At 37.1% G+C, this 27,093-nt stretch overlaps 1 protein-coding gene across 6 annotated transcripts in view; it reads right to left on the reverse strand.

Annotated features, from left to right (window-relative positions):
- The window catches only part of ERICH1 (glutamate rich 1), a 103,829-nt gene that overhangs the window by 35,451 nt on the left and 41,285 nt on the right, over positions 1-27,093 (reverse strand). For 3 of the 6 annotated variants that reach the window (XR_014953596.1, XM_077782393.2, XM_085574574.1), the window contains 2 exons: positions 9,832-10,206; positions 6,937-7,131 (listed from right to left, as the gene is read on the reverse strand). Coding sequence is in view for 5 of the 6 variants with exons in the window: in XM_077782393.2 (XP_077638519.1) it covers positions 6,937-7,131; positions 9,832-10,206 (570 nt within the window). In the remaining variant the exon portion in view is untranslated. Of the gene's footprint in view, positions 1-1,923; positions 2,453-3,007; positions 5,867-6,291; positions 6,597-6,936; positions 7,132-9,831; positions 10,207-27,093 lie in introns of those variants that run through there. The other 3 variants (XM_021551273.4, XM_077782395.2, XM_085574576.1) reach the window with 3 other exon arrangements.

Below are 27,093 nucleotides of genomic sequence, written 5' to 3' on the forward strand. Positions count from 1 at the left end.
AATCTTTTATCCATTATTGCCTGGTTCAAGCAAAGTACCTTTCTGACCTGTGAACTTTTACTCACTGGAATAGTATAAAATTATACCCTGCTTTAGCAGTGAGGCTGCACCAGATGATCCTGTGGGGATCCCTTCCAATCTTACCCATTCTGTGATTCTGTGAAAATATTTCTGTTTGGCAAAGATATCGAAATCTGCTCATCTATACGCAATTATTCAAAATTCAGTAGAATTTTAAAAATCACTTTAATATATTGAGCAATGTGGTCTAGTGGAAAAGTGTCCCTGATCATGGCAGGGGGGCTGGGACTTGATGACCTTTATGTCCAACTCAAACCATCCTGTGATTATGAGAAATAGACAAACACTGAAAGAGAAATAATAAATAAGAGAAATGAAAGCAATAAAGAAGGCTGTGACATGAGTGCACGATTGTCTGTGAGATGGGTGTGTGAACGTGTGGTAGTGTGTTCCAGGCTGGACTAGCTGGTGTGCAGGAGAGCCACAGAGCAGGCACGAGGGCCCAGGACCCAGGCAGGGACAGGACACTGGCTGTCCTGCTATCCAAGGGATCAAGGATGTCTAGTCAGCCATGTGAGTGTCATGTGTGTGTGTCCCTGAGCTATGTGCTTAAGCACTGCTACTGTCTGAACCTGGAAATGTGGAAACTGGAGTCACCTACACTGACATCCACATCTCCAGATACACTAACCTGGAATACAGAGGGACAAAGAGAAGGAATCGCCAAGTCTTGGGATCTACTCCAGGCAGCAGCCCTATAACCTCCCTAGCACAGTCACTCAAGTATTAGGAAATGCAGACACTACAGTTATTTTTGTGGTCCTAATTTGATCTCTTTTGTAGTTGTGTTTCAAAAGTCTCTCTTTGAATATATGCCCTCATTCATTTTTTCATATTCAGTGTTTAGGACAGATGATGTTTACCTAATGAGTTCTGTGTATCCTTTTTTGCAGTTCCTAGGCCTCATTTACTGTGCAACATTCAAACCTCAAAATGAGGATGAAGTGATTAATTTCCCATGAGTCAGTTAAGAAAGAGTATCTAGGTGCTTCACATTCAAATGATGTTTTCTTCTTTCTCCAGATGGGAATCTGAGACACACAGGACATCAGTGAAAAGTCATAACTACAGTTCAATGCCTATGTGTTAGCAATTCAGGAACATTAACAGGGAATACACTACTAGTTTCTCCTCTGCAAAGTCTGGTTTATATAACTTTGCCACCAGATACAAACCAAACCCAAGTTCTTCAGAGCTGCACAGAGCTCCCTTAGCCATAAGAATGGTTTTTCTGCACCTGCAATCATTTGGTGTATTACCAAACCCCTTCTAATTTCTGCAATTAATTAGAAAGAGTTATGATTTTACTTTTGTTACAAATTTTGAGTATCACTAAACCAATACCTTGCAACGTGATGTATCAGGCAATATAATGAAAGAGAAAAAACGAAGCAAAAAACCCATGCAATGTTTGTACAGTCTCATCAGTAGTGTATGTCCAAGCACATGTCGGAGGCATTAAATATGTTGCCCCTATCTTACTGATGACAAAGCTAACACACCTAGATATAAGACATGGTTTGCTCTGTATCACCTGTCAGATGAATGATACAGCAGAGAGAAGAGCCTCTCACACTTGTTTCTTCATTATTCCAAAACATTTTACAACCGTTACTGTAGTATACACTTGGATAAATTCAATTGCAGAAATATTACACAGCAGTAGACAGATTACACAGTAATCAGGGAGAGAGCACCCAGTACCATAACTCTGAAGTCAGTGAAACCCATTGGATTGTAACAGGCTGAGCCATGGAGTAGTTCTGAAAATGCCATCCAAGTTTCTGCACAATTCCAAACAGGACTTATGTGACTCACATGACCCACATATAGAAACATATCTATGTCCACAATTTAGCAGTTTATTCAGCAAAAATACATTCCTCAGACATAATGTTGCTTAGGTTTAAATATAAAAAAATATAGTTCTGTTTTTCAGGCAAGCAGATATACAAAAAAAGTAATGAAATATAACTTCCAGAAAGGAATGATAAACTTACAAATAAAAAATGTAATACTATACTTCTTAAACAAAATACCAGACAGAGAACTTTATCATTCCAGTCAAGTCCCTTATCCTAAAGTGAAATGTACATATTAATACAACTGAAGACTCAGGCCATACTCTTGACCAAAAATCACACTGTAGTTATACCTTTATTGTCTTCTGGAGTTTTTGTCCATTTACCTGAAGGTGCAAATGTGTATTGGCACTGCTCTTCCTGAAGCAATGCTACTTGGTTAAGAGTCTGTATATTAAATTTTAATCCTGTGTATATGGACACATAGGTAAGGCTTTATTTCCTGTTCTTCACAGGAAGTATATCTGTAATCCAGTAGTGAAACAGAGATGTAGCTACCTTGGCATGATCTGAAACAAAGAAAACACATTCCTCCTGAAATACCTCCATGACATTTCTGAACACTAATAAAAACACTTCTGTGAACATCTCTTTCTATTCAATATCAACATTTCAGTAAAACCAATGCACATACTGGACCTTGAAGACTAATACCTATAAATTTCTATGTAAGCAGGTGCACTTTATTTTAGGACGTCAGTCATTTGTATGAGACACAATTTTGCTCGTACACTTTGAAATTTCCCATTTGTTATGATTCAATAATTCAGAAAAAATGAGATTGAAATTACATGATCATCTGGGCAAGCCTTCTTTCTGTCTGGAGAGGAGTTTCACAGATCATTATTTAACTTAACAGTAGTACCTAGAAGCCCCAGTTGAGAATGAGTCATATTGTACAGATAGCTGCATTAAAGCCTCAAAAGCCTTCTGTCTTTGAATTCAGAGATTACCTATGTGACTTTATTGATTTTTAATGATAGGATTTTTTGCAGTACTTATCACATAATAATCACATTTAAGATGATTCTATAACATTATGCTAATACAGTTTTTAAATTTCCTTTTCTTTGAATGCTCATTAATTAAAAAAAAAGAAGTGTAAATTTCATCATTTTAAGGCCTCCGTATATCCAGCCTCTGCATTGTTAGCACACAGTAACTATATTAATTCTAGTCTGCAAAATGTACCTCCCACTGCAATGAAGACTTATATAAATGACAATTCTCCAAAAAAAGACAGTTAAAAGAAGCTTCTAGCTCTGCCATGAGTGATAATTTCCTAGGCAACAAGGGAAGAGTATGTTTGAGATTTGAAACCAACCAACAAAGGGAAAATGTTAATAGATAACAGAATGAAGTTGATGAGCAGTTCATAAATGAGTTCATAAATTAGGAGATAATGACTTTTTTTTTTTAATTAGGTGATCACCTATGCTTTAAAAATTGATGTGAAATGGGAACTAAGTAGTTCTCATTTCCAAAGCTAGTTTCCAGCCAGCAAAGGGAGCATTACTTCCAGTCACATCTCTTCTCCTTTGCTCACTGCACTGCGGAGGATCATGAAGGTCTGGCTTCCTTTTGCTAATGGCCACAGACTTTCTAACAGCAAAGCCGCCGTCATGAGAAATCCATGTCTATGTGACTTCTAAACATTGTCTTCCCTGCATGTACAGAAGATTTTAGGTAGAAGTAAGTATGTTTTGTTGAAGACTGCCAAATAAATGGAAAGCAATAGGGCATTTTGTTCTCTTTTACAGACTGAGAACAATGACACTCCAAATAATGATGTTCACATGAACACTCTTGACCAACCTCAACTTTGTCTGATCATTCATGTACAAGATCAAAGACTATTTGATGGAGTATTTGAGCACGAAGTACAAGGTAAGTTGATGGAGGATGATAACTAAACAGAACAACCAGTACCTCTGAAGTATAGAGATTTTCTTGTTTAAGTATTTTTTCTCATTTAAATGAAGGTTTAAAAGATAATAGCTAATGTTGATAATTTTTGTGTCTGAATCTCCTTAGTATTTAATTTTCCTGCAAAATTTATCACACCCTTCCACCAACCTTGATAGGACTTTATTTAATATGTCTGCAAAAATTGGGATCTAAGAGCTTAAGATAAAACAGAAATTTATGACTTGTTTCTTTTCTCTTTTGGGTGCACTGTAATTTTCAATCTGAGTAACAGCTAAGAGATGCAAAGGAAATAGCAAATCTTGGTATTGAACTAGCGGTTTTGAATTTGCAATCTGCAGACCGGGAACAGCCCATGGCTTTATCCTAAAGCACTCTTATCATCAGTAGGCATAGGCTTGCCATGTGGGACTTTGTAATCCCAGTGGAAAGTTGGATAAAACCATAACATCCCTATATGAGGAAATAAAAGACATAATGGTGTGGATAATTTCTAACTTTTACTAGTGGAGAATGTGCACTTATATGAAGAGATGCATCACTTCTCTATTTTTTTTTGTTTCATTCCTTATCTTTAGTTCCTTCCTGGAATTAAAGATAAAACTGAACAAAACACAGCACCCATCTTTACCTCCTTGATGACGGCATCTTAAGTAGAATCATAACCATGGGAAAAAGGATTTACATACCGCTTCTTGAACTAAATTAATAAAATAAAATGTTTATTTTGCAAAAATAATACACCTTCCCAAAATCAAAGGTTTTTTTATCATGTTAATATGGAATAACCTTTCCTTCTAGTACTTTGCATCCCCGTATAAATAAAGAGAGAAAGACAAGATAATAAGACAAAATAATAAAAAATGTTATGTACTGTGCATTTTTAACTTATTATTTGTTAATACAACAAAGAGTGTATTAAAAAATTCAAGTTCTTATTATAGAAATGTATTATATTACAAAGCTCTTTGTAATAACTCTTAACTTTTATCACCTGCTCATCAGGAGTGAAAACTAAAATGTAAAAAGCCCACACTGGACAAGATGACCTAATTTTGAGCCAAAAAAAAAGGGTATAATTAAAGGTCTAATTCAAAGTAAAATTTCAGAACATTGTATTTTCATTCACTGAATTTCCAGAATTACAAAGAGAATGTATTTTTTAAAGTCTGCTGAGGAAACTTAATGACTAGCAGGTGCTTAATTATCCTTTAATAATTTATAAGAATGTATTTTTCCACTTTCTTATGTTGTTGTACCTTATGAATATAAAATTAACTACTATGGTTAGACCACTGTGAACTTAGAATGAAATTAGAATTGAGCCCAGAGTGACAGCAGTTACTAGGGAAAAAAATCAACTACTAGGCTGTAGCAGCAGAAACATTATTGAATTTTAAAAATCACTCAGAAAATTGTCTTTTGCTTTTTCAAGTGATAAATATATACATTGAAAAATTAGGGGTTTTAATTTGCTTCTGTTTTCTCTCTTCATTTTGACATTTCCACTATACAAAAGTAAACAGAGCAACTTTTCTCAAGGCTGCAAAACCCAACAGAACTCCAACTGTATTCTACAAAAGTTAGAAAAGGCCTGTAAAGAGCATCCCGAATGTTGTCACTTCAATTCCACTTGGATTTAATCAAGAAAATATGAATTAGTCCATTCAATAAAGAGCAATACCATTTTCACGATTCCTGCTGAGTTCTACATGGTTTGCACACACGTATAACGTCAATGAAACAATGTGATTATAATTAAGATCAGAGATTGTAGGCTTGAAATGCACACAAGGATTTCATTCCATGTATCAGAACCCTAAGGGTTGTCATACTGCACATCTACCCTTAAAAGAATACATATGTACTTCTCCAAGAGCATCCTTTTCAAAATTGATCAGATCTGAACTCCACAGGCAGGCATTCTCTCCTGTCTCTGTCCAACACACAGCAGCCAGTAGCTCCAGTGTAGATGAGGATCTTTAGCCACGATCATGCTGCAAATGATTTAATGAAGTCACAAGCAGATGTCCCTACTCTGAATGCCTTTACTAGACCTCTGATGGCTATGATCTTAATTACACTGTTACCACACTGCTATCACCTCTGCTGTTACTCTTCAAAAGACTTAAGAGTACGATTTAAAATGGTTGAGATTCTCTCATGCTGCAACTGCTCTCAACTCTGACTAAATTCTTTGGGAGGCAAGAAAATTCAGCACATCTTGTAGATTTTTGTCTGATGCTGCAACACAAATTCTAATGACTAGTAGCAATGACTGCTTAAATGAAGACTACATGAAAAATGAATCATTATACCTCATGTGGACTACATGCTGATCCCACATTCACTTGAAGAACTATTAACTGTACAAGAAGAGATTCTACTAAAATTATAGAGTTTATAAAAGGGAACAGAAGAATCCTGTGCCTTAGGCATGTAAAAATTTATTAATACAGTAATTTTTCTTTTTATGAATGACTTCAGAATAATATTTGTTATAAAGAGTAATTTTAAATGTTTGCATTATCAGCAGTGTTTTTTAGAAACTTAAACCAGATGCTTATATTTAAACAAAACCAAAACAGTAAATCAAAGTTTAGCTTGCAAAGTCTCTGTATTAAAGAAGCCAGGAAGAAATGAAATAATGGGTTTTATTGATTTTTATGCATGTAAAATTAATCCTTAGCTGGAGGAGTGAAATCTCCAAGATAAACAAGTTAATTCCTGCAATTTAAAAAGTCTACCATGGGAATGTATTAAAAATATGCTTTAATTATCATTAAATCTTAAAACATTTCAGATTTTAAAAATATTGGTTTAAACCCTTGAATCATCTTGTTATCTGTAGTTGCTGCAAAGTGTGAAAAGCTTCTATATTGATTGTAAACAAATGGGAAATAGGGATATCACTGTAATTTTGGTGGGAATTATGTTTTCATATCTTGTATAAGCATATATTTGCTATTACATCATTATTTACAGCTTTCTAATTAAAAAAATAAAGCAGTGTGAATTTTAATTCATACAAAAATACGAGTGTATGAACATGAGTGATAGTACCTACCAGGGGACATCATAGATTGTTCTTGGAATTGTTTCAAAGCATCCTTCAATCTCTCAATATCCTGTAGCAATACAAGGGATTTCAGCCGATGCAGATGAGTCACGTCTGAGGAAGAGATGGTGCGAAATTCAAGATGTTTTAAGAGCTCTTGGGTAGTTGCTGAATTTACAGCAGCATCTCTGCATTCTGATTTTTCTGCAAAAACAGTTAGAAAACTATGTTAAAAATATTCAGTGAACTCAGAGAATTTTCCTAATTATAATTTTTTTCCTAAGACAGCATCTTCCTTTTTAGTACAAATTACAACCAAATATCAGGTACTAAAGAGTAGCTTGTTAAATATTTTTTGTTAAATATTCAAACAACGGTAAAGCGAAAACTACAAAAATCAGTTAGTAAAAAGGACAATAGGATTCATAATCATAGGAATGCAAGAAGAATCAAATATTCAAAGTTAGCAGAGAAAGAAGGTGTGAAAAAGAAACTGTACTGTGGCCAAAGCACTATGTTTTTGCTTCCTACACACTATATATTATGAACTGCACAGATATTTGAAGAAAGGAACAACTCTATGGAACTACTGCAAAGCACTTCTGGAGGCAAACAACTACTCTGGTATTGCACCTTTATGTTTTTATTTAAAAAGCAAGTATTACAGCATGCAAGACAGCAGAGAAGGACATACATTGCTGTAATGGGTTGACCTTGGCGGGATGCCAGGTGCCCATCAAGATGCTCCATCAACTCCCCTTCCCAGTGGGACAGGGCAGAGAAAATGAGATGAAAAACTGCTCATTGGTTGAGGTAAGGCAGTTTGCTGAAGAAACCCAAAGCCACAAAAAACTCAGCCTAAACTAGCAGATGTTTGCACACACATAATTAAAGAGGAAGACAAGTTTATTCTCTGTTTTTCATCAGCAAGTGATGTTCAGCCACTTCCTGGGAAGCACGGCTTTAGCCCATGTAGTGGCTGCTCTGGAAGGCAAACATTGTAAAAGAACAAATGCCCCTGCTCTTCCTCATTCCCTTAGCTTTTATATCTGAGCTGATGTCATCTGTATTGATGGGTATGGAATATCCCTTTGGCTACTTTGGGTCAGCTGGCCTGGCTGTGTCCCTCCCAGGGTCTTGTCCATTCCCAGCCCCTTGATGGTGGGGAATGTTGGAGAGACAGTGCTGATAGGATGCCAGCACTGCCCAGCAGCAGCCAAAACTCTGCTGGGGTTATCAACACCTTTCCAAAGTACTGTGAGGGCTGCTGTACACAAATGAGCTCCAGCTCAGCCAAACCAAATACAATTGTTTTTACATTACTAAACCATAAATTCGCTCTTTCATTCCAGTAACGTGTTGTCTGTCCCTTTAATTGTTTTTTTTTTTTAACAGCAAGACACCTGAGAAGTACAGAATTTTCCCCATTCAGATTTTTAACATATGTACTAGAAGTATAATGCAATGTGACCGTTTGAAAATGCAGCTAAAAGCAATGGCTTCAAATTTTATCTAAAAAGAATAGGGAGTGTTAAAGTCATTCAACGAAAAACGGCAAACAGCATAATGTCAGATCTATATACAAACTGGGATTTGCCTAACAAGAAAGTTAGTCACACTCTGATTTATAGATGTCATATCTCATTTGTAGATGAAATTCCTTTCAACTAAGAATTCCCCTCTGTGGATTCCAAGGCCCTCACTGGCTCAACACTTCAATCTGCTGTTTTGAAACTAGAGCCAGTCAGTCTGTCAAAGCCTGTCAAAACCTAAACTTGACTTGCAGGAAAGCTGGAAGTTCAACAACACTTTCTTAAAAACCAACATGCAACACAGCTGTGGAAAATTCATCAGGTTTCTGTTCTGGTCATGTATTAATAGTAGAACTTGCAGAATTTGCAATCTTACTCAGTCACTGTGGAGCTCCACTACAGCAATTGAAAGTAGCTTAGCTTGCATTTACTTAGCCATATGGGGAAATAGTAAAATTCTTAATTTTGGTGATGGAAATACCTTAGCCAGAAAGTAGGATAGATGCTAGGCTTAGTATGAAGACCTGATGCAGCAGGAAAATTTAACATTAAGCGAAGAAAATTCTATGTATAAATCTTGAAAAAGTTAACATGAAATCCCTGATGTCATCTTAAGAAGGTTTTTACAGCAATTCTGTAACCAAAAGATGAATTTTATGGTACTAGAATCTGACAGCTCTGCCTCAAGATGGACTAAGACAGGTAGGTAAGCTATTTAATATTCTCCATTCAGCTCCACAGTGACCACTAGGCCATTAGGGATAAATCACATTGGGTAGGCCATTAGGGATAAATCTATGTAATTCTTTTAAAAGTACTAGAGAATGTGCATTAAGCATCAGTTCCCATTCAACTTATTCACAAGCATTTTATGCCAATATGCTTTCCTAGCGTCAATAGTATCTTCCCTGTTCCTGTACATGTCTGTCTAGATTTCCTTATAGAATTCAAATAAATCTCTTGGGGCACAGAGCATTCAGAAAAGTAGATTGGTTCAGAGATACTAAGCATGAAAGTTGTTTAGGATGGCAATTGCCCTTATTTGAAGTTCTCTGTAAGCCAGTAATCCTTCTGGATGTTTGCTTGCAGAGGGGAAAAAGAATTTTAACCACTTGTCCCAAGTGCACTGGAATGTTTAAGAGAAGAGCAAGGAACTCTAAAGGTTTTTCTATTGATGTGAATTCTTGCACATTCATGTACAGACCAGAAAGTGGGACAAATATTAGGTACATGCCTTACTTATTCTCACATGCCTCTCTTCAAGAGAGACACTTTAATAGATTTGTTCCATTTTACAGCAGTAATAAATACATATCCATTTTCTCCTGTGTGCTAATATTCAAAAAAAGAAAGGAGAAAGAGTGGTACATACTGTCAGTAAAATAAATTTGTTGTGTTGCCTGCAGGAAGTCCAGAATGCTGTCTGTCTTCTCATCTATGTCTTTTAAGCCTGCTGCTTCTTCTTTGCTGTTTTTGTCAGGCTGATAAGTAAAATCCACACTGGTAGTTGTTGTTACTAAGCCAGCTGCTCTCTTTTTTTCTTTCTGTCGCTTCTTTTTCATTTTCCTCTTCTTGTTTTTGCTTATTTTGGGACCATTTGTTTGCTGCAGCTGTAAATTATCTTGAACAGTCTCTTGAATTCCCAAATCTGTTTGTTCTCCATGGAAATTACTAGAGATTTGTGAACTGCTCTTTTGTTTCTTCCTTCGAATGCGCTTTCTCTTAGTTTGCCCTTGATATTCCTCTTCTGTGGATTCAAAAGAGACATGAGAGGTGTAAATAAGAAGATCTGTAATAAACATTTTAGAACTGCATACAGTGAAATATGACACCCTTCAAATTCTGGGATACCTGAGTGGCTCTAACCTTACTTTTATTCTTACAATGTCTTTCAGTACTACAATGTCAAAGTCAACTTTTCTGAATGCATTAAAAAGACATGCTTTTTTCCCTTCTGCTTTCAGTAAAGACTGTATTCTCCTTCATGCTACATACTTTACATCTCATTTACTTTATTAAGGCAGATAATATGGCAATACAGATTAGGTAAAAAGAATGCCCAGAGCAAAAATCAGTATGGGCAGACTGGGCGACACAAAATGGGAGAGCTCCCCAGAGTCCCTCAGCACCAGTTGGTAGACTTGACCAAGAACACAAGAAGAATGTATGTAATTTAGAATGAAAGATGATAGTGTTTATACTGATGATATGCATTCATAACAGTGCTGTACTTTAAAAACACCAGGCATATGTTTCTGACTCATCTCTTTTCTTCTCCTTAAGCATTCTCCATTGGGATATCTTACTGCTATCTCAGTTTTGGACATCAACTTTATAGGAAAAGCATGCAAGGCAACAGTGACCTTGGCAAGTAATCTCTAATCTCTTTAACAGCCTGCCTTGGTTCCGTTCCCTTGCTATATTATAATTTTATTACTACCTAATTCTTCAAAAGCCTCACATGTCACAGAAAATAAGTCCCTCTTGCTCTTCAAGACAGCTTTTGCACTTTTCTCAGATATCATCCCTGTACACAAAGCCCAGGTTTTAAAGTAATCTCTGACCCTAAACTGATTGCTCCTCCCACACACTCACTTCTAGACCCTCTAGCAATGGCCAAGGAAGATTTGGCCAGAAGCAAAAACCTATCTTGCCTCTAAGTGCACTGCTGCTGAAGTCCATATTCATGTATATAATAATTGCTATCTAATTAACTGTAATTCCCTCATTCATGATCTAACAAAATCCCCATACATTTAAACATCCCAGATTGCAGAAATCCAGTTTTCTACTATTTGAAGAAAGTATTGAATTTGCATGCCAAGATTTTGGTCACAGGGGCTACAGGCGTGACTTCAATTAAGAGTTGCTAGAAGCTTCTCCAATGTCCAGCAGAGCCAATGTCAGCCAGCTCCAAGATGGCCCTGCTGCTGGCCAAGGCTGAGTCATCAGTGATGGCAGCAATGCCTCTGGCATAACTTAGTTATCCATATATGCAACTAGAGAAGAGCAGAGTGAGAATATGTGAGTCAAATAACTCTGCAGACACCAAGGTCAGTGGAGAAGGAAGTGCTCCAAATGCCAGAGCAGATTTCCCTGCAGTCTGTGGTGAAGACCATGGTGAAGCAGCTGTGCCCCTGCAGCCCATGGAGGTTCATGGTGGAGCAGAGATCCTCTTGTTGAGGACCCTCCACTTGAGCAAGTGCAAGGCTGAGGGAGGCTGTGACCTCATTAGAAGTCCATGCTGGAGCAGGCTCCTGGCAGGATCTGTGGTCCTGTCACCACAGACAGGAGCCCACACTGGAGCACATTTGCTGGCAGGACTTCTGACCCCACAGAGGACCCAAGCTGTTCCTGAAGGACTGCATGCTGTGGGAAAGGACTAAAACTGGAGCAGATCATGAAGAGCTGTAGTCCATGGGAAGGACTCATGCTGGAGGATTGTTTCCCATGGGACAGACCCCATTCCAGAGAAAAGGAAGGACTCCTTTCCCTGAGGAGATGAAGAGCCTCCATCTCCAGTCTCCCTTTGCTGCTGGTGGGGAGGAGGTAGAGAATTGGGAATAAAGTTAAGCCTGGGAAGATGGAGTGGTAGTGGGGGGAAAACAGAAAGGTGCTTTTAAGATTTGATTTTACTTTTTACTATCCTGCTCTAATTTTGATTTGTAATAAATTCAATTAGTTTCCCCAAGCTGAGTCTGTTTTGCCCATGACAATAATCACTGAGTGATCTTTCCCTGCCCTTATGTTGTGAATCTTTAGTAATATTTTCTATCTCCTGTCCAGCTGTCCAGCTGAAGACAGTAATAGAAAGGCTTTGGTGGATGCCTGGCATTCAGCCAAGGTGAATACACCACATTCTAATGTTTTGCTTAAGAAAGTTAAGCCATTAATCCTTCCCTCAACCCCTACCTGCACATTTCTAAATTCCTTACAGTGCCCTGAGCCTAGTACTCTTATTTATCTGGATTTACACCATTCTCTTGGGGTCAAAATAGCCTTGCTTGGCTAAGTTTGGTGTGATACAGGAGAGACATGTGAAGCCTAATGCTTGTTGCAGAATGATATGCATAATCTCCTGAACTGTCTCAGACATTCTCAGTGTGTGGCTTTCTCATCACTCCTCCTGCTAACCAGTCTTCATTGCTATTTTCTCCATGGTTGGAGGCCCTCTCTTTAATTTCTGTTTCTTTTTCTGTCTTGAACTCTGTCAGCTCTGAGCCACTTTCTCTTTAAATATCACTACAGACTTTTAGTTCTTTAGCTGTCAGATGACTCACTGCAAAGCAATTTTTCATACTTTCAATGAAGAAGGCTGAATAAAAATAAATTTGCTGTATTGTAATTGAACACCACAGCACATTAAAGACACTCCAAACATCACCCTGGACCCAAAGTGTGGAATGTTTTGCACCTATGGTATTTGAGCTAAATATCTTTATATGTGATTTCAACATATGGGATGTGGGAAAAATAATGTCTGTGTCATCCTGAAGGAATAAAATATCAGAACTGAAGGCAGATATGAATGGTGAAAGATGCTATAAACAAAACAGAAGTGTTTAATCTTGAGATCTAATTTGGATTTTCATGGAAGTATTTGTGTTAAAATAGGTGAATTTCACTGCAAATAAAAATAAATTGTTTTGCAAAATTTCTTAGCCCTCTGTTGACCTTGACAGCACTGTTTGCTAATAACACTACTTTAATCTATACATTCAGCAAAGCAGCTTAACTTGTTCTCTAAGCATCTGAGACCCCCAAATCTCAGTGAAACTACAGCATCGTGTGCAGCCAAGCACCCTTCTTTGGTTTGAAATCACTTGAAAAAAACCAGGGCAGAAGCCAGGATGAGGCTTAAAATAACCAATGTTTTGAGTCAAATCCAAAAGTTTCCTTATCCTAAGTAGCTCAGGACATCAGAAGGTCTGAAGAGACCACGGTGAAGCTGTCAAAAGGCAGAATGAATATAGTCTTCCCATGTGTAGGTATTAAGATAAATACCTGACTGAAAGGAAACCAGGACTATGCTGACTTTCCTCCAACACAGGAACAAATACAAGACTCTGCCTAGCTCTCTTGAGGAGCTATTGGCAGTCTAGCCTCTAGACTGCTTAAGGCAGTCCTTTAGCAGTTTAGGTCATTCTTTGCCCTGTATTCTAGTATCTGTGTAGCATCTACTGTTCCATGTGTGGGAGCTACCAGTCATTCAACATGAGGAACAAATATAATTAGATGCTTATGAATGCAAAGCAATGCACACAAAAGGGATTAATTCACACAGCTTACTGGTAGGGGTGAAGTGAGCTGTTATCTGCTCAGGAAAAACAAAAGCCCTACCTGTGCATCAGCATGGAAACTCAATGAAAACATTTGCTCAGTAGGTATCAGTGATCACAACAGCTAACACCTTGTTTGCATACATAAGAAAAGAGATGGAAAATAACAGGAAAAATATTCCAAAGCTATTATATAAACCTATTGTACTGTTCAAGCTTGTAATGCTGTGTTTCTTAGCATAATTCCAGAAGAGTAAGGTTTTGGCAGGTAAAAGGAGGACTCTCACAGAAGTTAGCAGAGAAAGAAACTCCAAAAAGATTTGTATGATTTGACTTGAAAGAGTAATAAAATAGACTTAATTTCTGCCTCCTCATGTGAAAAAGTGACATGCAATTAATCGGAGCTGTTTCACAAGCTAATCAAAGAAAGTAAAACATTTTTTTTTAACTAATGGTACAATTTGCTATAGATTTCCCATGCACATGGCATGCAAAGGATCCAAGACAACTGCTTGTTCATACAACCAGCAAGGCTACCTGATTACAACAGCCATGCTAAAATATAAATGAAAGTTATACAAGAAACATACACCATAAAGTTTATGTCACAGCCCACACAATGACCTTAACAAATGACATATTCAGTGGGATTCACCTCCCACAGCTTTAGCTGCCTTAGTGCATACTTAGACCTATGCTCCCTCTGATAACCCAAAAGACAGTTTCTTCTTCAGAAAGCAGTTTAGCTCACACTAAACCAGCAGGAATGGAAATGCAATCCGAAGGACTTCACCTTTCTCTCTCCCTTTCCATTAACCACAAAGCAAATTGAGATGATGAGCTCTGACTAGATGCTTACAACACCTGAGAACACCACCACTGTCTTTTACAGGAAATACTGGTAGGCAGGAATATGTTTCTTTACATGAGTCTGCTCATCAGATGATTTTTACTAATTAACAGAATCCACTGTTTTATAAAAACCCCCAAACAAGACGCAACTGATGAACCTTTTCTCTACATTTCAAACCAGTAGGGAGGCCTGATAAAATTTCACAGATACAAATTTGGTTCTAATAATTTTTTACCACTGACAGAAAAAAAATGTTATGTCAAAGCTAAACAATTCTAAAAAAATGCAGGGAATATACACTATGCAAGCAATCTCAGTATGTTGAGTAAGTGCTTAAGCAACAATGATAGAATAGCTTTAGAATCAAACTCTAGCCACAACTATAGCTACAGCTTGCTCTAATTCCACAAGAGCTGATGATTCTTCCCCTGTTCCATACTGGTCTATCACCTCTCTTTGTCCTAAAATCAATCTCTGCTTCACAAGTTGCTTAGTTGATCACATAATCCAATTATCCAGGAGCAATAGACTCTAACCTGATAATCTGCACTTGGTGCTCCTTCAGACTGAGCAAAGTGTCTTCCAGATGGAATGCCCATATACAATTCCAGCCACAGTCATAATTTCATAGCCATTTCTTTCAGCCTTAGTAACCACTTCCTCAAGAACTATTCAGAGTTCATTTTTTTTTTGCATAGATACCTTTTTGGATGCAGTTTACCATGCAGGTGCACAGTCACACTACCCTGACTGACAGTATGATATGAAGTAGAGAACTGCATCCTCAGAATCTAAGTCAGCACTGAAATAAAAAAGTAATTATAATAACAGCGTATATTATCTTGTCTGAAAGATTTAAATGTTTTCCCCATTCAAACTCATATTTCTTGAACAGAACAGAAGTAGAAATACATAAAAAAGGAGACTTTAAATGAAATAAGAGGACTCCGTTTATACATACAGCTTAGTGAACTGTGATAATGAAAAGTCAGCACAGCCAGTTTCTATCTTCAAAGAAAAACAGAAAACAATGAAATATATATATAAAAAATATTGACAGGAAGACACCCAATAATCTAAATTTTATTGAGTTCAATTATATTAGGAAGTTACTTTGTATTCATCATCAGAGAAGCACAATGAGATTAAATATCAAGCTTAATACAGGCTAAGAGCAACAGCTGACTTCTTCCTGTCCAGACTAACTATAAGCATGAACACACTGCTGGCAACTCCATGAGGGAAAATACAAGCTCTCTCAAGTTTATCTTTACTATTTCAGTTCCTTCATACAATGCCAAATGGAAACATTGTGAGACAGCATCCTATAAGAAAATGAAAAATGGGAGGCTGGTTACTTAGGTGTCTGCAAGTCTAAGGGATACAAAGTGTGAAGTGTGGCTATAAGAATAAACTGGGATTTTTGAATGCTAGGGATTTTTTAAAATCAGGTCCCTGAATATTATAAGCAAACTTTTAGAACAGGGAAAAAGAAAAAAGAGAGAAAAAATATGTAAAAAATACTGAGGAAAACAGAGTCAAAGAATATCCACTCAGCTTTAGGAATCCATATAATCTGCTCATCATTACTCAAGTATGGCAGCTGGCTTTCCTGTTCAAGTCCCACAGTTGGCTGTCTGGATGTTGCTCATGGTAATTCTGTAATTCTGTTGGGTTTTGGTGTTTTGCTTTGGGTTAGTTTTTTTCAGATTAAACAGGATGTATGCCCTTCTTATTTTTCAGCCAGTTTAAGCTCTTCTCCTTGATGCTGGATGAATCTTCCATGGTGTACCCTGCAGTCCAAGCAGAGGAGTTTAATTTTGGTTTAGGATCTTCTAACGGAAAAACCAAATGTTATTTTTAGTGCCAATTAAGATATTTGTAACTGCAATTTGACCAGGAGTGCAAAGCTGTGGCTGGTGAATGCAATAAAATGGAATGGTTCATTAGAATAAAAGCAATACTGGAAAGATCTCAGGGACACAAAATGATGTTACTATTTTTTCACTCTTTTATGGGGAAACTGCTTCAAATAATTTGAAATCCGAGAAAGAAAACCTATTTAAAAACTTTAGAACTTCTATTAATGTGCAATACTTGTAATGTTGTAGAAAACTGCAAAAGACTGGAAGCTGTTTAGGATAGGGACTATCTTTTATTTTTTCATTCATACTATGTTTGTGTGCTGATAAATCAAGAATTCACATAAAACTGGCAAATGTTGCATAAGTGCTGCCTACCACAAAGGAGTATTACCTCCCGGATTTTAAGCAAATCCAATTCATGCTAATGACAATAATCAGTTAAAGGCAGATACCACTTTCTGCATAAGCCTTCAATAATAAATGTTCACTTGACTGTATATACAGATGAATTTCTCTTACCCATAAGTTAAGTCAAATTCCTGCCATAGGACAAACTTGGTCACATCAAACAACTACCTACTTCTATATCCTATATCAAACAGCAGCCATACACTGCATTTAAAGAAAACATGAACTCTGGGCTTACAAAGAGGTACAGTAATGACTGTTCTTTTGCACTTTTTGCCCAAATAATTGCCATACTTTTGCTTTTTGATTGCTGCTGAGTGTTTAAATGTTGTTTTCATGGTTATTTATTGTATAGTAAAATCTTACTCCTGCTTGGTAACAGTCAGTTCTGAGCTCACCATTTTGCAGGTGAATTTTGACTGGTTATTTTTCACTAAGTACATCACTTGACAACTGTCTAAAATGTGTTTCATCTGTCATTTTTGACAAATCACTCAATCTGGGATTACACTGCACCCAATTCTAGCCTTTAATGCAGTCGATATCCATGTAGCCATCAGGAAACCTTCTGATATCACTTCATTCTTCTTACCTAACCTGACCATCTACTGAACACAAGCCTCCAGTTGTGACCTCTGTTTTGACAACTGCTGCATTCCCTTCATCTACTTATCTATTCTGGGGCTTAATTTTTCATGTTATGTCTATGTGCTGCCTTTGGAGACGGGCTTTATCAAAAGCTTGGTGGAAATTCAAGGAAAGCACATAACCTGTAGCATGATCCTTATCCATATATTTCCTGCATCTTCAAAGATTCCAAGCCGTTTGTACACCTCCTCTTTGCAAACCTTCTATTGATCTGTCCCATTCAGATCAGAAGTTACCAAGCACCCACAAATATTATTTTGAATCATAATTTGTGCTGAACTGCCTAAAACAAACAACAGGATAACAGCTTGCAGTCCCCTGGATGACTTAAGAACTGTTTTTTAAAACTGGCTTCACACTATCTAACCTCAAAGTCTCTGACCACAAGGCATTTTGAAAAGCATGTAGCTATGCATCAGGAGAAATATGGGCAATTTTTTTCCTTAAACTCTTTTAGAAAGTTTAGGTGAATAAAATCTGGTACTTGTGATTTTATTTTATAAATTTATTTTGTTGCATGACCATTAAATAATTTCAATTTCACATATCCTTTCAGAAAAGCCAGGGAGAAGTGCTGCATCATGGGATTCTCCATAGCATTTTTTCCACAGCTAACATCAATGCAAAGGATTTATTTAACTTCTCTGAAACAGGCCGCTCTAAATAATCATTCTACACCAAGATCATTGGCTCAGAGGAGTGGCACATTGCTCCTGGTGCATCAAAAGTAAGACCTATTCAATTTTAATCCTATATAACATTTGCTCAAACACTCTTTGCCTGTCTTACCACTCTTACATTTAAATATATTTAATATATCATCTGGGTGTGAATTCATTTTTTTAAAAGACACCTACTTCTTTCTAACAACTTCCTTTACTCTGTTATCTGGCTCTGCTGTCTTTCTCTTGATTTTTCTCAAACCGTCATGACAGGTGGTGGGCGCTGGCCTTGAATATCACATATGGTGTCCTTAAGTAGCTTCCATACCACCTGGTACAACTTCCTTCTCTTAGCTGACCTTTTTTAGGTTCTTTTTAGTAAATATCTTTATTTTTATGTAGTGTTCCTTCTTGAATTGTTGTGGATTTCTGTTTGTTTCCTGTTGTTTTTTCAGCATGTTGAACCCAATGGCTGCTGTTGTGATGTGCCTCTTGTGAACAAAACTCTACGTGGGATAAAGTCAAAAGTGTGATTTCCTCTTACAACACTAACCAATATCTTGGTTATTTTACTGACTGTGTCTAAAATCTCAAACTTTTCACATCTTGATGAGACACTAAGGAAGAAACTGAAGATCCCATCATTGTGTTCTCTGCTGCTTCTCTGATCTTTCAGCAGTGAGTGTTCCCAATCTCAGCTGGATACATGATGAAACGGACTCTAAACTGGCTTTTCTTTTTGGTATGTACACTCAGTCCATACACACATTGATCTAAGGCATCCAGGAGATATATAAAACTATTTTAATGCATAAATTTATTTTAGCAGTAATGTTTTGGGCCTTCTGTAACTTTATACAGAAAGCTGTAATTTATGAAGTCCCCAATCTTTCCTAAACAGAAGTATTTCTGATACAAAGTCTGTACCGTTCAATGGCTTAATTTTTGAACAAAAGCAAGTATTTTAACCTTTCAGTGATAATTTATTGTTTTAAATTTCAAACTCATTGTCTTCAGTCATTTTGGCATTTTGGGGTGATGTACAATCAGACTCAGTCACCATTATTTAGAGGCAGCATACAGCATTTCCCACATGGGCTCAGCTGTGGCCCCCAAAACCACTAAGAATGTTGACTCAGTGAGGAAAATAGAGTAAAATCATAAAGCTGAACATACTCACATACAAGAAAAAGCAGAGATTCAATCACAACCAGTAACTGTTTTGAAGGCTACTAAATCAGAAATGCTCAAGAATCTTAAGCAGCTACAAAGACTAATTGCTACTAAATAGAGAAATCTTCTTAGTCTTTGGCTAAATAAGATTACGTCTCTGTATTGGAACAGATAGCACCACTATGAATGGGAGGGGGAGATTTGTAAAATTTATATTAAAATACTGAAAACATTTTAAGCACCTGATGTCACATTTCTATTTTAAATGTTTGCTCTTTCTTTTAATTTTCAGGACACAAACACATGTTTAGAGTTTTCTTCAAAGCCTTTTTTCACAGAGATCGTTTTCATCCAATGGTTAGTTTAAAGAACACAAAGCTCTCCCTTTGCTCAGAATAACATCGGAAATTATAAGAAACACTGCAATCTTAAAATCCTGTCCAGCATTTAAAATGTTATTTCCAAAGATACCAGCTAAAACAGCACAAAATGTTTTCACGTTATTAAGAGTATAGGAACACAGACTGGAAAATGGGAAAATACTGAAAAAACAGGTCATCTACTGGAAAACAGATATGTAGTTTTCCCCTGTCATAGAATAGCATCTAAGAGCAGATGTAAACTGAAGTGAAATCTTTAGCACAGGAGAGCTACACAGAAGTACACACACACTGACCCAGCAAAATTAAGATACTCAGCAACAGCCCCCCAACTTATGCCAGTTATCACCTCAATATTTCACTTTACACCTCACTTCTATTTTTTGCAATATTTTGTAATATTTCTTAAGTTTTTACAAAACATCTAATAAACAAATATATTTAACCCCATATATGAAAGAGCTGCCACAACTGCAATTTATTACATGGTTCTTGCAGTAAACCCTACTTCAGAACAATCTAAAAAAGGAAGGTCTAAAAGAATGCAGAACTTCCATGTTTTATTTTTAATTATTTCCTTAATCCATTTATCTTTGTATCTTAAACTAGATTTGAATAACACTTACTTTCACAGTTTCCAAGAAGCTTTGTAAAAACAGGGATGTTTCAGGACAAGGATTAAACTTACTTTCATTAATCACATTCTAAATTAATTGTGTATTGAAGCAGTAAGTAATTTCTTAATGACCAAGTGCTCTATGTTGAACTAATATATATATAAATATGCAGCAAGTATGCTGGAAAAATGAGCAACACCACAGGGAAAAATCCAGAACAGCTGTAATTAGGTAATCTGTGAGTCTGTAATAGACGTGAACTGGGTGCCACAGTGCTCCCTGGTATGCAGATTTGTTCTTGACTGCATGTCAAGAACAAACCTGCTCAAACTTTTTTTTCCATAGTGAATATTTATACCAACTTTTTAATAGGAAAGCTAGGTTTTATTCAAACAGACACTAGAACAGCCGATTTCTTTTCTGGGGGTGGAGAAAACTCAAAATGAGGAAAGTCGAAACAAAACTAAACCTACATAACTTTACTTCAGCCTTGCCTACTGCATCCTCATAAATCAATCCTCTTTTCTTAGGCTTGTTCTCAGTTCAGCACACCAGACACCAGAGCTGCAGAACAGTCTGCACAGTGCTCTCTGGGTCTCTAGGCAATGTCCCTCTGAAGCCTGGGCTCCCATTGTTCTCAGCAGACTTCTGGTCTCTGCTGTACAAAGGGTTTATTCCTTGGCCATCACTCCTCTACACCAGTGCATCCTCACATTCTATAAAGTTATTCCCTCTCAGTGGGTCTCTTCATCTCCTAAGGACTCCATCCTGATTTCTGTACTAAGCTGCTACAGATTTTCAAAGACTAAAATATGGTATATGACATAAACAACTGATTATTCATAATAATAAACTTTAAAAACACACAAAACCCAGATGAAAGCATCCATTACAAAAATAAATGTTTCAAAAGTGACTGAAATAATTTTGTCACATGTTCTCAACAAGAGATCACATAGCGTGCATATTCTACTTTCCTAAGTGTTTAATCCATTGTACACCATTTTACATTATTAAACCACCTATTTCTGGGCAGAGTAGAATGTTACGAGGATAATATGGCTCACTCTCATTTCCAGGATTTCTTGTGCTTCTTCCCAAAAGTAAAAAAAAAAAAACCTTAAAATGGCTATAGGAGCACAACTTGTCTATTCAGCTTAGCAAAGTGTCAAGTTATTTTTAGTTCCCATTTAAGTTGTTGAAAAATAAGAGTTGCTCTGCAGCTCATTGAAGAATAGTATCATGCCTTGAATATGAGAGACATTGTTATTCTTTTTCAGTTATATGACATGATCTGTGAAATAACTCTGATGTGATAAAGGAAAATGTGTTCATCTGTTTTCACTTGACTTTGTATTTCATACACATTTTAAAATCTGTCATCTGCTTGCAGAGCACAGGTTTTTCCATCACGCACTGTACCCACAATCCAGATTAGTGTGACATGAATGCTTTTCATCTTTACTTGGTATGCTGCCTATCACCTCTACTAAGTTGGTTTAATTTTTATTTCCAACATCATAGAACCTTAGGTATCAATAGCTGTCAATCACAGACTACCCATAATATGCTATGGATATGCATATACATATGCATGCTAAATGAATCTCTCACTTTCATGAGCTGGCTGATATGTAGTACTATTAATCCAGTTGGGATGCAAATAAATTTCCTTGTTGGTGTAAAATGCCATTCCTTTGGGGTAGGAATAAAAAGGTTCTCCCAAAGAGAGCTTATCCTGCCACAAGAATCTAACTTTAACCATTTATGTTGACTGTTAGGCAGGATGCTCTTCCTGAATGATACTCAGCAGAAGGTAAGAAATACGTGAGAAGAGGAATAAATCTGGGTCTAGGAAGTCCCTGTCTAGGCTCAATGACATCACAGAATCATAGAATCCTCTGACTTGGACGGGATCCACAAGGATCATCAAGTCCAACTCTTAAGTCACTGTCACATTTCACTTTTCCCCAAAACAGCTACTACATGACAGAAAAATATCTGACACTAGGGGAATATTACCTTTTTATATTCAGAGCCTGATTATATCATCACACATAATTTTATTTGAACAAGAAAATGTAAAATAAAAGTTTATTCATTTTACTTGTACAGGACAAGTAAGGGTCTTCTTGTAGGATCCAGGCATAAGCGCGCCTCCAATATTGTAAGTCAGATACATAAAGTAAAGATTCTGGATTTAGATGCAAAGAACATAGGACCAAAAATATTTTTTCAATTTCCTTAAGCAGTTACAGTTTCCATAATTTTAATTAATTACCAAACACAAGTAGGGAAGAAAAAAATCTCATTTTAAATGCAAATGTTCTGCTGGAGTCATGAACTATAGCTTCATTTGGCCTTTTCTTTTCTACCTTGAGAATACACCAATTTTTACAGCTGAATAGACAACACAGACTACTTAAGCAGGTAACATAAATTTAAAGAGATTTGTGTGCTTCTGTAAGGAATATATACATATATATTACATGATTGCTACTGTTCCTATCTGTACAAACTATCCAACTGCTTTTACACTACACTATTACTCTCATGGTTGTATCACATGCTATACATGAAGCACAAGTTATTGCACATGTATCAACATCAGTATCTTCTGTGGAGTACAGGTCACCAAAACTGCCTCCTTGAAATGTAATTTTTATGTTTTATAAAGACTCCTGGATGGCTATTTACTATATGAAGAAGTGCTTTTCTAAAATCAAAACCCATCCAAACCACACTACCAAAACCAATGCACTATGTTCTATAGAAGTCCTAAAAATCAAGGGTTTTATGCCCAGCTCAGTTCTGTTTTGATTTTTTCCAAAGCATATGCAAAATAAGTGATGAGAAAGTGGAACATTTTCTTATATACCAGTGAACAGCAAAAGAAAGCAGGACAGATCTGATCCAAATCTACTTATTTAAACCAAAAAGAAAGTCCAAGAAATCTGTAGTAATGTTACAAGCTACCTGCACATCTTATTAGCAAATTGAAGATTCTTAAGGTTTTACTGGAATGCTGGGTTTGAAATCACAAGGAATGGTTGTTCAGTTCCACTCCTGATTCCTTCATAAAAGTAATCTTTCACCAAGTGGGACAAGAGGCCCCACAGTACAGGTTTCTGTCTTCTCAAAAAAACAGGATTTTGACTTTGGTAGCCAGTTCCTGTGTTCACAGGACTTTTTTCATTCTGGAATACTAAAGAGATCACAAAAATCTTGCAGCAAGTGAAGCAATCAATAAATCTCAGGAATGGCTTTAGGGTCTCTGAAGACAAGGGCCAGTGCACTGACCTCTGGGCATGCAGGACTGGGAATGGGGGTCCTCTGGATGGAGATAGCAGATGCCTGGCTCTATGGTGGTGTTGGCTACTTCCCTGGCTGGGCAGCATTAAGGGAGACTACAGCTGGTATTTTATTACTCACTCACCCCCCACAAGAGGATACATGCTAATCAAGACTTCACACAAGATTCACTTCTGCCATTAAATTACACTGTAGCCAGTAAAGAGAACTTCCACTGTACTAACAAGTATGGTGACACAAAAAGTTGGCAGAAGATCACTAGAGAATAGGCTGCAAACAGCTCAAAATAATTCAGGGCTTTCCATTTACTTGGCTTTTAACTTAAGCACTTCACTGGAAGCAAGTTAAAGTATACAAAATTACTGCCATTAAAAGAAAAGGTATATAAAAAAGGGAAATATAGAAACCTTGTAAATACATTTGAACTAGCAGATATATAACCACAATGGAAGTTTATACTGCTTGTAACATAACTGCTAGAGGCACTTCAATTTAATAGAATTTACATATTACTATAACAATGTATTTAAAAGAAGAAAAATGCCAGTCAGACCAAAAAGGAAAAGCATTGTAGGTCACTAGAGAACACATTCAAATAATTTAATCATTATACTTTTACTTAGATGTTTTTCTGCATATGTACAAGTTCTTTTGCCAGATGAATGCGTAACACTGTCGCTAAAACTTTTGCTGAAGATCTCCATGCTTATACTAAACAAAGTGTGAAGATTATTTCAAATGCTAACATTTCTGATTATTGGTGAACATTGTATGCTGTTATGATTTCTAGACAGATGTCAAAAAAAATACTGCAATGGATTTTTTCCTTGAGATTACTGATTTATACATCTAAAAATTTCATGCAAACAGTAAACCAATTTACAACTTGAAATTAGAAACACACACACAAATAACATATGAAATGAAAAAACCACTGCATATTGTAATTGATAATTTTTCATTTCTCCTTGATATATTCTTCTCCCCTTTCAGAATAGAAAAAAAGAATCTCTATCCAAAGCTGTGCAATCTTTAGCATTAAAGGCTCCACCCATCAATAGCATATTCAAGATTGTAAATGAACAAAGCCCAAGGGACAGTTAGTATGGATTGTATTGGGTTTGCATGGCCAGGTTTTAGCAGTGGAAGCCATGGGGTGGCTTCTGTGAGCAGCTGCCAGAAGCTTCCTCCATGTCCAGCAGAGCCAATGCCAGACAGCTCCAGGATGGATGTGCCCCTGGCCAATTAGAAAGGGTAGCAACACCTCTCTGATAATATATTTAAGGAGAATTTAAAAAAAAGTAATAAAAAAAAAGTCAAGAGTTTTAATTGCAGCCAGAGATAGTGGGGTGAGAACATGAGAGGAGCAGCTCTGCAGACACCAGGGTCAGTGCAGAAGGAGGGGCAGGAGATGCTCCAGGCACCAGAGCTGGGATTCCCCTGCAGCCCGTGGTGCAGCCCATGGTGAGGCAGCTGTGCCCCTGCAGCCCGTGGGGATCCACAGGGATGCAGAGATCCTGCAGCCCATGGAGGGGCCCCACACGAGAGCAGGGGGATGCCTGGAGGAGGCTGGGACCCTGTGGGAAGCCCGTACTGGAGCAGGGTCATGGCAGGGACCTGCAGGCTGTGGAGAGGAGCCCATGCTGGAGCAGCCTGTCCTTGAAGGATTGCACCCTGTACTAGAGAACTGTTACCCATGGGATGGATTCATATTGGAGAAGTCAATGGAGAACTATCTTCCATGGGGGAACCCCATGCTGGAGCAGGGGAAAGACTCCTCTTCCGGAGCCGCAGGAGATATATAGGATGAACTGACCAAAATCCCCATTACCCCTGTCCCTGTTCCCCTCTGGAGAGGAGGCAGAGTTGAGAAAGAGCGAGAGGTGGGGGGAAGGTGTTTTAAGGCCTGTTTTTACTTCCCATCATCCTGCTCTGATTTTTTTTTATAATAAACTCAAATAATATCCTCAGATTTTGAGGATGTTTTGTCTGTGACAGTATTTGATAAGATCTCTCCTGGAACTTATCTCAAACTGTGAACTCTTTGTTTTATTATCTCTCCCCTGTCCAGGTGCAGAGGAGAGTGAAAGACTTTGGTGGGTGTCTGGAATCCAGCCGAGGTCAACCCACTACATGGAGGTAAATGCATCATTTTCATTAGCAAGTGCTACAAAGGAGAAGGATACCAAGAAAGTCTGGCATTTTTTCTCAGGAGGAGAAAAGCTGGCAAAAAAGACAAAATTAAATATATATCCTGTGATGGAAGAACTCTATCACTGATTTATTAATTAAAGTCTTACCACTTAACACTATGTATTTTTATTTCTTAAGGAGCTGTAACAAATTAGTATTTCTCTCCTCTACAGTGTTCATCTATATACTAAATAAAGTACTGAACAAAGAATTAATCACTTCTTTTCTCTGGCAGATGAACAAGAAGGATAGACATTATGTTCTTTTCAGTAAAAATGTCACAGTTCAGCTAAGGTATTTAACTGCTGTGGAAAAGCTACCATAATATTCACTCCCCTTTCTGGGTTCACATAAAAAGAGACAGGCTCCTCCAAACAGAAAGTTTGATCCTAGACAGACTTTATTATCATCACTTATTGTAATATCACTAGGTGCCTTGCTCTTCTAATTATTCAAGCAGTTTAGTATTCTCATATGCTTCAGAGAAGAGGTGGAAATCAGATCCATGCACAAATGTGCTGTACTGCAGCAGTTCAGGCTATGAAGTGTTACAGATCTGCAGAGCAGCCCTGGAGCCTGCAGCAGTCACTGCCTCTTTGTGCTGATGTATTAGCTCTGGCTCAATATCAACTACATTACTTACTATATGCAGGTCTTTGTTCATGTCTTTATATGCTTGGATTTTCACAGCAGAATCTTTACTATTTTATATACCTTGTGATATGACAAGTGCCTAGATATGAGCATTCAATAAAGTTGAATTCTCTGAGGAATGACTCTTAATAAAGGTGCACATTTAATTCTGCTACCATGTCTAAAAATTAATGGAGAACTTATCTAAATTTGTCAGTTACAAACTAAGGTTTTTAGTATACTGAATGAAAAGGTTGGAAAAGAATATGTGCCATACCTGAACACTGAGTACTCCTTAAGATGTCTTCACTGTATTTGATGCTTCCTCTGGAAAGCTAGCTGAGTAACTAGATATACAGTTATTGTATTTATTAATAGTCACTTTTCATAAAATGTTACAGCAAACTGTATTTTTTATCAATTCAATGCATTTGTAATTTCTGGAAATTTATCTTACATGCTGTTTCATGATGGGACTAACAAGGCACTCTATATGTGAGAAGACATGCAGTAGACAATATTAGCTTTTCACTTCTCATCTTTAGATAGTGACCAAAAAATGGAATAGAGCTCTTTACTTCTCCAGACTGACAAAAGATTTGTCCATTTCT

This window comes from Lonchura striata, chromosome 3 (assembly GCF_050655825.1).
Source record: "Lonchura striata isolate lonStrDom1 chromosome 3, ASM5065582v1, whole genome shotgun sequence".
NCBI classification, from domain to species: Eukaryota; Metazoa; Chordata; class Aves; order Passeriformes; family Estrildidae; genus Lonchura; species Lonchura striata.